We start from the raw sequence: 13965 nt of genomic DNA, 5'->3' as shown, positions 1-13965 counted from the left end.
GGGGACTTTAAGCAGTAACTTTTAGTATAGTCCATGCCCATCACGTCTCCTGAGGTGGTCGGCTCCCTCCTGGCCTCACCTCCCATCCGCTGCCAGTGCTCCTCTGAGGCAGCCAGGGACGGTGGGGTCTGGAAATCTGGGTTTAAATTCCGATTCTGCATCGTCTAGCTGTGAGACTCAATGGGTCACATCCCCCCTCTGCCACCCCTTCCCCCGCCTGTGAATGGAGATGACGATACTCATGTAGGACTGCATTATCAGCGCTATCTGTTTCACACCCAGCTCTGCTGGTCACCACGCATGCGCACACGCAGGCAGACACAGACACACACAGGCACAGAGACGTGCTGTGCTCACCATTCCGCCCAGGGCCCTGATCTGCCCAAGGCCTCAAAACTCATTTGCTTCAGCCATAAAGAAGGGAACAGGCTCCCCAGTCATTTATAAATCCCTGTCCTCATGTATCACATCTACATGACCCACCCAGCCCCCCATGCCCCCCACCTCTCCACAGGTGTGTGAAAGTCAGAGGTCAGGGCTGTGGCCGTGTCCACATCTGGGCAGGAGAACCACTGTCCCCCTGCCGGCTGCAGTACCCTCCCCACCCAGCTCTGAGAGGCCCATGACACCCACCTGGCTCTGCACTTTCTCCAGCTCCTCCTTGCTGACCGACGTCTTGCCGTCCTCCATGGCCCCCAGCAGGAGCTGCACGTCTGACAACAGCGCGTGAGTCCTCCTGAGGTCCCTCCGAAGACGCTTCTCCACGTCAAAGTCCCGATGGCCGATCTGGAAGCCAAGGGAAAGTTCCTATGAGCTCAGATGGCCAAGCAGTGGCCAGGGTCCAAGTTCTCTGGAACCAGGCTCCCTGAGTTCAGATCCTGCCTCCACCACATACTTTGGACCATGGACAAGACCTCTCTCCTTCCCAAGCCTCAGCCTTCTCACCTGCGAAACAGGAGTGGAAGCAACCACACAGGGCTGCTGTGGGAATTAGGTACTTAGCCCAGAGCACAACTCACAGTAAAGGCACAACAGTCTGAGCTGCTGTCGTAGCTGTGCTCACACCCCGAAATGCTCCAAGTCATCCTGGCTCACAATGTGTACCAAAGCATCACCTTGTGAGAGCCAGCATGTCAGGTGAGGCCCTCTGCTGATAGAAGTCAGGACAGCAGTTACCCCAGAGGGGCAGAGACAGGAGGGGCACTGCCAATGGGGTTATGAGTGGTACTAATCTGGGTGCTGGCTTTATGAGCCGATGAAAATTCCATGCGCTATACAGGTGGGGTGAGATGTGCGTCTGTGTGTGTATGTCACACATCAGTAAATGGTATTAGAAACAGCTGTGCTGCTCTTCAAGGTCTGCTGCTGCTGCTAAGTCGCTTCAGTCATGTCCAACTCTGTGCGACCCCATAGACGGCAGCCCACTAGGCTCCACCATCCCTGGGATTCTCCAGGCAAGAACACTGGAGTGGGTTGCCATTTCCTTCTCCAATGCATGAAAGTGAAAAGTGAAAGTGAAGTCGCTCAGTCAGGTCCGACTCTTCACGATCCCATGGACTGCAGCCTACCAGGCTTCTCCATCCATGGGGTTTTCCAGGCAAGAGTACTGGAGTGGGGTGCCATTGCCTTCTCCGCTGCAAGGTCTAAAAGATGCGTTTCTGTCCCTTGAGTTGGTCTCTTCTGCTAGCATAAAGACAGACCAGGGACTTCCCTGGTGGCCCGGTGGCTGAGACTCCGCGCTCCCAATGCAGTGGCCCCAGGTTTGATCCCTGGCCAGGGAAATGGATCCCACATGCCCCAGTGAAGACTGAAGACCTGGCACAGCCAAATAAATAAAAATAGATATTTTAAAAATAAAAATAAAGTCATACAAATTAAAAAAAAAAAAAAAGACAGGCCATTTTCTGCAGAGGCAACTTGCCCAGAGGTGAGCGCATTCTGTCATGCAGGATCCTGTCCTCCAAGGGACCAGTAGTCAAGTGGCCCCGAAGAAGCCGCAGCCTGGACTCTGCACCAGGAGGGCGGATTAGACTCGCTGACAACTCCCAGTGGCCAATGACACAGGCTGAGACAAACCAAGGGAGGGGAATAAACACACAGGGGCCTGATGAAACCCCGACAGCCCACAGTCTCCCCTAGAAACAGAACAGTGACTTCAAAAGCACTGGGGGTAATGTCTCTGAAAGAAACTAAACCCTGTTCTCTGCAGGAGGCCAGAGGAAAGAGCGTAGCAGCACACTGTTGGGGGGGTTAAAGAAAATGGGGCACACGTTGGTCCTCCATGGGACCCAGTTTCTCCACTCCTGGATACCTGTGCCTCCTCACCAAGCGCAACCAAGCCCTAGGGTGTTAGAATGCCCCAGTGTAGTTTAGATTTAGAACGAGGTGACTCAGGCTTGAAACCCTGGTTCACCACTTGTTGGACGTGGAATTCAGGCCAAGTCATGCTGCCTCTCTGAACCTGAGTACTTGTAAAGGAAGAGATTAAAAAACAAACAAAAAAACCCCCTGTCCTCCTTGTTGAGATAAGACAGGGATCAGGTGATAATGAATCAAAAAGCACTTTGTACGCTGCCTAACGGTTTACAAATATCAAAGATTATGAGCGTTGTCTGATGACCTAGAATGTATTCCTCTAGACTTTGCATGACTATTATTCTACCACCAGTTTTGAACAGCCTCTTAGTTCTCAGATATATTGCTCTGTTAAGTTTAAAATGCTTAGAGCCGAGCAGCTGAGGACTGGGCATTCATGGTTCCAGGCCCTTTGTCACATATTACCACATTTTACTGCCATGATAGTCTCTTTATAGTGACATTAATATTATTGCCTTTATTAAAATGGTAATAGCTTATACTTAGAGGGTTTGCTAAGTGTCAGGCACTGTTCTAAACACATCTGAACACATGGAGTCCACATGGTGAATCTATGGGGTGTGAAGTACTATGAGTCCCATTTTACAGATGATGAAACTGAGGTTTACAACAAAAGTGAAGTCATTTGCCCAAGATCATGAGTAGCAGAGTTAGGATATGAACCCAGTTTCTCTGACTGCAAAGAGGTAATTTTAGTAAAATACATGATGAGAGAGGTTATATGTTGCTTTTTTTTTTTTTTTTAAGGGTGTTATGGAGGCGCAGAGGAGTATTCCAGCTCAGGCTGGCATGGGATTGCAGAGAATCTCAGGTAAGCAGGAGCTGGTGAGCTGAGGTGCAGGAAGGGCCCTGCCGGGAAGCCATCCTGAATGCGCAGTGCTGGGGGGTTAGCCCAAGGGCAGAGAGCAGAGAGACAGGGTAGGTGACGGTGAGAGAGGCTCTCCGGGGCCTGCCCACGCCTCCTGAGGCGTGCGGGGCACTTCAGTAGATACTGGCACAGGGAAACAGAGGCACAGCCAAGAAAACTGGCACAATCAGCCCAAGGCCACACTGCTCCTAAGTGTCCACCCGGGGATCGGAACCCAGGCAGTCCATCATTAGAACTCAAGTCTCTACCCACTGCGCCAGAGTACCTGGTTACACCAGAGCCTGGACTCACTAACTCTAGAGCCCAGATCCCTGGTTGTGATTACACTAGGCAGCGTGCTTTTGCACCTTTCTCATTTTTGTATCTGCCCCTGCTCTGCACACATCCTAAAGTGCTTTTCATTCTCCTGTGGGGCAGGTCAGTACCAGGGACATTCCGGGTGGCACCATCCTCAGTGCCAAAAAGACTGAAAATGCTGGCACCATCTCCTCTCCAGAGGGATCACTGCAAACAACATTCACAACAAAACCTCAGACCAAGTTATCCTCCCCTTCATAATAAATTGCTATACTAGAAGAGGAGAAAAAAAAAAAAAGCCCCAAACTCATTAGGTTAATGGGAAATAAATGTCATTCTGCAAGTTTACATTTTGCAGCACACAGATTCAAATTTAGATAAAGCCGGTGAATAATTAACCAACAGGTCTAAATGATGTTCAGTGTTGTGGGAAACTCTATTCCAACCTCGACAGTCTCACCGTATATCATAAAGCTGTTAGCGGAAGCTGTTCGATGTCTGTCGACAAAGAACTCTCTAAGCACTTTTAACAAATGATCTAAATATTAGGGACAATCAAGCCACTTTACAGACAGGAAAATTGAGGCTTAGAGAGAGAATGTATGTAGCTGAAGGTTTCACAGCAAATTTATGGCAGATAAATTTGATAACTTGCTTGATAACATTATGAAAAAAGATGGTTCAAAAAAGATAATTCTTGTTAGCTGAAATTTAATCATTTTTCAAGTAGCAATGTGTTAGATTTTTTTTAAAAAAAGGTTTTCAAATAATATAGATCTTCCTTTGAATCCAGCTACACCACTGATAAGCTATATGATCTTGGGCAATGGGCTTTACCTTCTGAGCCTCACTTGTTTCATTTACATGAAGGAAGGAACAAATAGTATCTATTCCACAGACTTGCTGTGAAAAGTAAAGTACATCAGAAAAAAATCACGCTTAAGGACTTAACCTAAAAATGTATGAGTAACTACCAAAGGAATAGAAATATGGTTTGTAGTTTTAGACCCAGCAATGGAATAAAAGGGATCATAGAAGACATTATCGATTCATCCCAAAGCAGGAAAGGAAAAAGGAACAAGCAAAGAAAAAGAGTAATAAGCCAACAAAACAATTCACAAATAAACAGAAATAATTTAAAATGCATTGATTATTATATTAATATAAATGAGTTAAATTCTCCGATGAAAAGTTACAGATTAAAGTACTACAAGATATTGTTAAACAGTATCCAGCTCTTCAAGGTTTACACACACACACACACACACACACACAGAAAGGTTAACAACAAAAGGATAAAAAAGAAAAAAAGATCTTGCAGGCAAACTAAAAGAAATCAAGCAAAATAATATAGTGAGTGAAGTCACTCGGTCGTGTCCGACTCTTTGCGACCCCGTGGATTGTAGCCCACCAGGCTCCTCAGTCCATGGGATGCTCCAGGCAAGAATACTGGAGTGGGTTGCCATTTCCTTCTCCAGGGGATCTTCCCAACCCAGGGATCGAACCCAGGTCTCCCACATTGCAGGCAGACGCTTTAACCTCTGAGCCACGAGGGAAGCTACAGAGTAATTCATGGAGAAAAGAGGAACGCCATACAGTAAAGGAACAGCCTACAATGCGCCGGAAAGAAAGCAATAAAGTGAGCTCAGGTGCACCAAAAAGCACACCATCAAAACATAGAAAGAGAAAGCTACAGTTAGAAGCAAGGCATGTTCCCGTTTACCATTATAATTAATCAAAGTATAGAAGAACATTCTACTCGTAATTGCCATAGAAACTACAAGATTCCTAGAAATAAATCTAACAAAGCAGCTCAGGACTTATACAGAAGAAAATAAAATACATACTAGCAGGTTATTGATTTATTGTAAATTATTGATTTATAATAAGAAGGAAAATGTTTATGAAAGACACAGATATATGAAGGACACAGCATGCTCATGATTGCAATGGTTCACTATTGAAAAGAAAAAAACTATGTCACTGGTTCCCAACTAATTTGCAAACCAGTGCATTTGAAAATCCCATCAGGGTATGCTATGCAGTCTCAATAAGAAGATTAAAGAATCACAAATAGATAAGAGAGTGATACAGATGAGCTGTTTACAAGTTATCAGACCCAGCCATTAAGACCACATGATGCAAGAACTGACAAATAAGCCAATTAAACAGAATGGACAGCCCCCAAATACAGACACACACAAATAAAGATTGTAGACAAAAACCACTCATGAAATAAAACGAAGGTGATTTATATCAGGAAAAAATAGATTCTTACCTCACACATACCAAAATAAAAGCTAGGTGGATTAAAGACTTGAAAGTGCCCCAAACTTTAGAAATTTTCAGAGATATGGTGAATTATCTTTATGAACTCAATTAAGGAAAGAAATCTTAAAAGCACCAACCATAACTGGCTAATAAGATTATTTAAAAAACACTTTATTAAGTAAAAAATATCATGTTGTTGTGGTTTAGCTGCTAACAAGCATCTGATCTGGTGACCCCGTAGACTACAGCCCACCAGGCTCCTCTGCCTATGGGGTTCTCCAGGCAGGAACGCTGGAGTAGGTTGCCATTTCCTCCTCCAAGGGATCTTCCTGACCCAGGGATAGGACCTCTATCTCCTGCATTGATGGGCAGATTCTTTACCACTGAGCCACCAGGGAAGCCTCTAAAACGTTATAAACAAAGTGAAATGCTTATGCACAGAGTAGGAGCTCCTTCCAAAATATACAACTAAAAGTAGATTAGGATAATTTTGGATAAGGGTCATGAATAATTAATAGAAAAAAAGAGGAAGACCAAACACTTTATGGGCACAATAAAGGACAGAAATGCTATGGACCTAACAGAAGCAGAAGATATTAAGAAGAGGTGGCACAAATACACAGAAGAACTATACAAAAAAAGATCTTAATGAACCAGATAATCACGATGGTGTGATCACTCACCTAGAGCCAAACATCCTGGAATATGAAGTCAAGGGGGCCTTAGGAAGCATCACTACAAACAAAGCTAGTGGAGGTGATGGAATTCCAGCTGAGCTCTTTCAAATTCTGAAAGATGATGCTGTGAAAGTGCTACACTCAATATGCCAGCAAATTTGGAAAAGTCAGCAATGGCCACAGGACTGGAAAATGTCAGCTTTCATTTCAATTCCAAAGAAATGTAATGCCAAAGAATGCTCAAACTATCGCACAACTGCACTCATCTCACACGCTAGCAAAGTAATGCTCAAAATTCTCCAAGCCAGGCTTCAACAGTATGTGAACCGTGAACTTCCAGATGTTCAAGCTGGATTTAGAAAAGGGAGAGGAACCAGAGATCAAATTGCCAACATCAGTTGGATCATCGAAAAAGCAAGAGAGTTCCAGAAAAACATCTACTTCTGCTTTATTGACTATGCCAAAGCCTTTGACTGTCTGGATCACAAGAAACTGTGGAAAATTCTTAAAGCAATGGGAATACCAGACCACCTGACCTGCCTCTTGAGAAACATATATGGAGGCCATGAAGCAACAGCTAGAACTGGACATAGAACAACAGACTGGTTCCAAATCGGGAAAGGAGTATGTCAAGGCTGTATATTGTCACCCTGCTTATTTAACTTAAATGCAGGGTATATTATGCGAAATGCTGGGCTGGATGAAGCACAAGCTGGAATCAAGATTGCCAGGAGAAATATCAATAACCTCAGATATGCAAATGATACCACCCTTATGGCAGAAAGTGAAGAGGAACTAAAGAGTCTCTTGAGGAAAGTGAAAGAGGAGAGTGAAAAAGCTGGCTTAAAACTCAACATTCAAAACACAAAGACCATGGCATCCAGTCCCATCACTTCATGGCAAATAGATGGGGAAACAATGGAAACAGTGAGAGACTTTATTTTCTTGGGCTCCAAAATCACTGCAGATGGTGACTATAGCCATGAAATTCAAAGACACTTGCTCCTTGGAAGAAAAGCTATGACCAACCTAGACAGCATATTAAAAAGCAGAGATATTATGTTGCCAACAAGGTCCATCTAGTCAAAGCTATGACTTTTCCAGTAGTCATGTATGGATGTGAGAGTTGAGCCAAAAAGAAAGCTGAGCACCGAAGAATTGATGCTTTTGAACTGTGGTGTTGGAGAAGACTCTTGAGAGTCCCTTGGACAGCAAGGAGATCCAACCAGTCCATCCTAAAGGAAGTCAGTCCTGAATATTCATTGGAAGGACCGATGCTGAAGCTCCAATACTTTGGCCACCTGATTCGAATAGCTGACTCATTGGAAAAGACTATGATGCTGGGAAAGATTGAAGGCGGGAGGAGAAGGGGACGACAGAGGATGAGATGGTTGGATGGCATCAACGACTCAACAAAAATGAATTTGAGCAAGCTCCAGGAGTTGGTGATGGACAGGGAGGCCTGCCGTGCTGCAGTCCGTGGGATCACAAAGAGTCAAACATGACTGAGTGACTGAACTGAGCTGAAACACTATAAACAGGTAACTCACATAAGAGAAAATCATAATCAACACGAAAAGTACAGAATTCCACTAGTAAAGAGGGATTAGCAGCACAATTTAACTCTCAGTAACTGATAAAGATATTCAAATGTCTGACAGTGCCACGTGCCGGGGGGATGTGGGGAAGAAAGGAAAAACTGCTAGTGACGGAACTTCTAGTCCAGGGGCTGAGAGTCCGCCTGCCAATGAGAAGACTCAAGGAGGAGTCCACGCGCTGCAGTGAAGAGCAGCCCCCGTTCCCTGCATCCCGAGAGACCCCGCACGCAGCAGCGAAGACCCATCACAGCCAAAAACTAACTACATCAGCTAATTAGCTTAAATATGTCTATCCAACATGCTGGTGACAACACAAACTGCCGCTGTCACTCTGAGGAACAATGCGGGCAACATCTGATCATTCCAAAATGGTACATCCCTCACAGCCAGCAGCTCCTCCTCTAGGGCCACACCCTGGAGAAGCTTTTGCCACAGGCACTGCGGGACACGGAAATGTTTACCAACAGAAGAACAGGGGTGAAAGGAGATGAACGCCGTGGGGCGGCTTGAGAGGATGGATCATAGCTACACACGCTAGCATGGAGGAATCTCAAAAACAGAGACCGTGGGGGACAAAGCCAAGGCCGCTCACACACATGCAGGGGAATCACGGTCCCCAGCCTCACAAGGCAGGCCCCTCTGGGAGGGGAGAAAGAAACGACGAGGGTAGAGACACCGGAGATGAGGAATAGAAACCGAGGGGCCACCGACTGTTTTGGAAATGTCCTGCTTCCTTAAAAAAACATCTGAATCCCATGCAGCAAAATGTTAATTTATGTGAACCCTGTCCTCCTGGTGCACAGACATCAATTACACTGTCTGTTCTAGGCTCAGTGTCTCATTGAAACACTTACAAGTATTTAACGTGGTAAGTTATTCAACGGCTCCAGCTTGGTGACTCACACAGAATTAGCATGTCATTCACTGAAGTTATCTTCTCTCAGCATGTCAAATTCAGACTAGCAATATTTATAAAAACCTTTCTCTACTGGATTAATGCCTTTGTTTTCTCAAATGGACCATGCTGGACAGCAGGTGACTGTCTCCCAGGGATTTTAAAAATATTTATTTTTATTTATCTGGCCGCACCACGCCCAGAATTGTTAGTGGCGGCATTCGGGCTCTTGGTTGTGGCATGTGGACTCTAGTTCCCTGATCAGGGGTTGAACCCTGGTCCCCTGCATTCAGAGCACGGCCTCTTACCCACTGGACCACCAGGGAAGTCCTTTCCCAGGGATTTCTGCCATTCTAGAATCAAATACGGAGGGTGCTTTCTTGCACGGAAGCCGAAAAGCGCGCCGAGCCTCAACAGCTTGTGCACTCAGTGGCCCCCGTTTGCTTGGCTGAAAATTCAGAAAACCCAGAGAAGGAAGAGTATACGGTCCTCCCCCTGGTGCCCTCAGCTTCCGGCTCTCACTCTCATGACGGCGGGGGTCCCGCTCTAGAATTCACTCATTTCCTCAGTTAAAAACAACAGCAACAACATAGTGAACATCTATTTGTCCGAGGCCTGGCTGACTATTGGGAGGGGACCCACAGCTCTCTGTGAATAAGAGGAATGACTGGGGTGGGGGTGGAGATGCTGACAGCAAGATCGTCACTAAAAGACAATGAACACATTAAGCAGATACATTAAAAAAAAACCACTCCTATGATGTTTTAAAAGACACTCATAGGAGCTGCTGGCACTCTTCTCCAGCGCTGGGGTTCACAGGGCAGCAGCATGGGCAGGGGAAGCGCATCCAGGGGATGCGGGAGCTTCCCCAAGCTCGACACCCGGCGCTGGCTCTGGGCTCTGCTCACTGCTTTCTCTGCAGGAGTGGTTCTCTGTAAAGCGGGAGGCTGACTGTGTCCCAGAGGGACAATTGGTCGTGTTGGTAGATGCTGCTGGTTGTCACGGCCAAGGGGCATGCTTCTGGCCTTTAGGAGGTGGAGGCCAGAGATGCTGCTCAACAGGCTGCAACACACGAGACAGCCCCCTCCCCTCCCTGTCCCGCCCCCCCCCCCGCCCCCCACCTCACCCCCACTGACAACAAGGAGCGATGCCACTCTCAGCGTCAGGCTGGGAGTGCTGCACCGGGCACCCTCGTCTCCAGCGAAGGCGGCAGCCCCACCAGTCTCTGCTCATCAGGAGCTCAGGGCGCCTCATCAGATCACCCAGCGCCGTGCAGACAGGAGCAGCCCAGCCCCGCCGGCCTGATTCTGCGGCCAGCAAAAGTCCAGTTTTCACGAGGGCAGCTGTGAGCACAGCGGCCGTTCACAGTCACCCCGCCAAAGCGAAGGCTGCCAGGCTCACCCCGGCAGTAGCTGAAGGCAAGGCCACCGGGTCTGGCCACAAGTGCCAGACCCACTTTCTGTATTCTCAGGGGTTCTTCCAAGATCCCTGCTGTGTGAAGACTACCCCCCCACTGCCCATACACAGAAGGTCCCCTCTGAAGCGGCGGTGAGTGAGGACAGACAGACTGGAGGAGCAGAAGGCGCCTGGGAGGAGCAGGTGGAGGCCAGCTGACAGGTCTATCCCGGGGCCGGGTCCTAAGACCCCCACTCCCACTGGCCTCCCCAGGAATCAGCGCTCAACCGGGCCAGGGCAGGGACTGCGCTCTCCCGGCTGTCTGCTGCGGCTCCCTCTTACCTGGTCGCAGAGGGTTCCGATCAAGCCTTCCAGGTCCTGCTTCTCGTGGAGGGCCATCTGCTTCTCCTCGCACTCTTGCTCCAGCTGCATTTCCAGCTGGCGGAGCTGTGGGCACAAAGGGCAGACGCAGGCATGGGACGCGCGCACTCCATCTGGACGAGCCCCCAAGGCCAGGACCCTCTGGAGGACGGGGCTGGGGGTGCGGAGCTCACGGCCGCTCACCCAGTTCCACAAAGGCTGACCTAGCAGTTTGGGCAGGGGGAGGAGGTATTTCTGTCAGAGAATTCAGAAGCCTAAAAGCTCAGGAGGTGGACAATTATAGGGAGCCCCCTGGCATTCAGTGTGGAATCCCCAGCCCCAGTCCCCTGTCCATTTCCTAACAGCTGTCTCCTTCCTCTGCTGTGGCCTCTCTAGAACAGGTACAAGTCTGGGCGCATTGACTTTTTAAGACTCTATACAGCATCATATCCTACATGTTAAAATGCATTCATCTCTCATTAAATACACCTGTTGCTGCTTAGTCACTAAGTCGTGTCTGACTCTTTGCAAGCCCATGGACCACAGCCCACCAGGCTCCTTTCTTCTCCAGACGAGAATACTGGAATGGGTTGCCATGCCCTCCTCCAGGGGATCTTCCCGATCCAGGGGTTGAACCTGTGTCTCCTGCTTGGCAGGTGTGGATTCTTTACCCTTGAGCTACCTGGGAACTATAATGCAACAAAAGTTGCATTCGAGATTATTTGATGCCTGGACTGCAAGTCTGTCTCTCCAAAATTCCTAACGTTGATATCCTAACTCCCAAGGCAAGACTATTTCATGATGAGGCCTTTGGGAGACGGTTAGGGTTAGATGAGGTGGGCGGGGTGGGGGGGATCCCCCATGCTGGAATGAGTGCACTTACAAAAAGAACCTCATTTCCTCTCTCTTCCCTACGTGAGGACGCAGGAAGGAGGCAGCCGTCTACCTGCAAGTTGGGAGTGGGCCCCTTGCCCTACACCAGATCCGCCAGCACCTTGATCTTGGGACTTTCCAGCCTCCAGAACTATGGGAAATAAACCTTTGCTCTTTAAGCCTGCACTCTCCAGCCCCAGTTTTGCTAGAGTAGCCCAAACTGACTAAGACTGTGGCTGCGAGCGGCTCTTTTAACTTACAGTCGGCTCTGATTTCTCAGTGGCCACCCAGCAGAGGCAGGCGCTCCCTGCTGAAGCGGACGGCCCACCGTAACGGTGCTGTGCACATCCTCTTCTGCACCTGCCTCTCGCGTGTGCTGTCTCACCCCTTCCCCCTGCTCCATCCTGTGCTATCAGTGGACTTCCCTCACAGATGGGCAAACTGAGTCAGAGAGAGGCCCTGAAGCAGAGACTCCTAGGTCAGCTGCTGCTGAGGACTGTCAGCATTCCGCCTGCTGGCCCGGGCTCCTCCGCCACCATCAGACAGTCGGCAGCTTTCCCACCCAGGTCACTAATGACCGATTTCCTGCCACGGAGAGAGACAGAGCGAGCAGAGCAGTCACTGGACGTGCAGTCAAGTGTCAGCATCTGTCGGAGGAGAGGCACGCCCTTCTCTGACCTCACGCCCCCCTTTATAAATCTGTCAGTGAAGAAGCCCCAGGAGGGTCTGGGTCACATCTCCAGCCCATCAGGGTCCTGGCTCGGGGCACTCACAACACGTTGAGGTGCTCCTGGAACGCACTAGCAATTGCGCCCCCTTCACCTGAGGGCACGTGGGCAGGGACTGGGTTTCCACCTCCTGACCCATGGAGAGAAAAAACAAAGTCCTGATGGACGGTCATTTCAGAAGACAATTCAAGACTTTAAGAGTGACAGACACAAGGCAGTCTGCTCACACCTGCTGAAAATGAAGGCTGCAGAAGCTGAAACTCCTTTTGAAAAATGTACAAAATAATAAAAGCTATGTGTCAAGCGAGGCAAAGTTTTCTAGAGAGTATTCTGTAGAACATTTCTATGTGGTAACTCCCAGCACTTTACAGTTTATAAGGCACCTTACCATTCTTTGATCTTATTCTCACAATAGCATTGGGAAAGGATATAATTTTCTCTTATTGCTCCCATTTCACAGATGAGAAAACTGAGTCTTAGGGAAGTTAGGAGACTTACTCAAGGGCACACAGGTCTGAATGAACCTAAAATCTATGACTTTCTCAACTCCAGGAAGTTCTGGGGAGAATGTACTTGGCCCCCTGGGATGATCTGCATGAACCCCTAGAAGGGCTGAACTGTAAAGGAGCCCCAAAAGAGGATCTGGGGAGCAGGCCGGGCAGCAGATGCAGCGGCATCAACCACTGGGAGTGAAGAAGCGCTCGGCTCTTACAGCCCCTCACCCCCGAGCAGTGATGGGGTACCAAGGCGGCCCCATCTGCCCAGGACGAGAGGCCCATCTCCCGCCAGGGTCCTGACACCACCACGGCCTCCTCCAGCCCCGCCCAGGATGATGCTACTCAGGCAGGAGGTGGGGAGTACGGGCGGGGGGAGGGGACTCTACAAGTCCCTGCACCCGCCTTCTCCTGGGATGGAGCAGGCACGCCCAAGAGCAGGTCAGCCACGGGGCTGGCTCCCGGGTGCCTCTGGGAAGGATCAGCTGCATGGAAATTCACACACACACCAGTACTGCTTGTAAGTTTCCAGCAAAGGACGAGGACATTACAAACTCTGAGCCATGGTTCCACACCTGTGATCTTTTGAATCTTCCCCATAACCCAGCAAGGTGGCCACTGTTTTCCTATTTCACAGATGAGAGAAGTGAGGCTTATCAGCAAGGTTACGTGATTTCTCCCACACCCTACATTTGATAGCTAGTGGAGTCTGAATTCGATCCAAGCCTCTATAACTCCAAATAAACTAGCAACATCAGCTTTCTTGTGTGTCTTATAAACTGGCTCCAAGTGACCAGTGGTGGATATGGAGAAAGCAGCTGAGGAAGGGAGTGGAGTTTGGGTGGAGCGGAGGGTTTACAATCACTTTCCCAGGATCACTCTGTTGCGTTGGGAAGGCCAACACTCATACCAAAAGTCGATTAGTTCCAGCACCCACACTCTCAGCCCCTGCAGTCAGAGGTCTCTGCAGAGACACTGTTTAGGGAGCTAACATCAGAGTCGACTGTGGGAAATGGCACTCAGCCCTCTCTGGGAGATGCGCAATTTACCCAGGCTATGAAGGGACCACAGAAGTCCTGCCCAGACAAAACCTGTTCAGAGAGGCTTAACCCAAAGCTCCTCCGCGATTCCAT

The 13965-nt window shown here is 48.7% G+C and overlaps 1 protein-coding gene across 1 annotated transcript in view; it reads right to left on the bottom strand.

The window, feature by feature from the left end:
• MYO18B (myosin XVIIIB) overlaps positions 1-13965 on the bottom strand; it is a 227280-nt gene that overhangs the window by 87604 nt on the left and 125711 nt on the right. The window contains exons 32-33 of the mRNA XM_068989910.1: positions 10720-10824; positions 634-786 (exon numbers count right to left, since the gene is read on the bottom strand). Of these exons, the coding sequence (XP_068846011.1) occupies positions 634-786; positions 10720-10824 (258 nt within the window). The remainder of the gene's footprint in view (positions 1-633; positions 787-10719; positions 10825-13965) is intronic.

Source organism: Capricornis sumatraensis, chromosome 17 (assembly GCF_032405125.1).
Source record: "Capricornis sumatraensis isolate serow.1 chromosome 17, serow.2, whole genome shotgun sequence".
Classification (NCBI taxonomy): Eukaryota; Metazoa; Chordata; class Mammalia; order Artiodactyla; family Bovidae; genus Capricornis; species Capricornis sumatraensis.
This window is presented reverse-complemented; position numbering and strand designations above follow the sequence as displayed.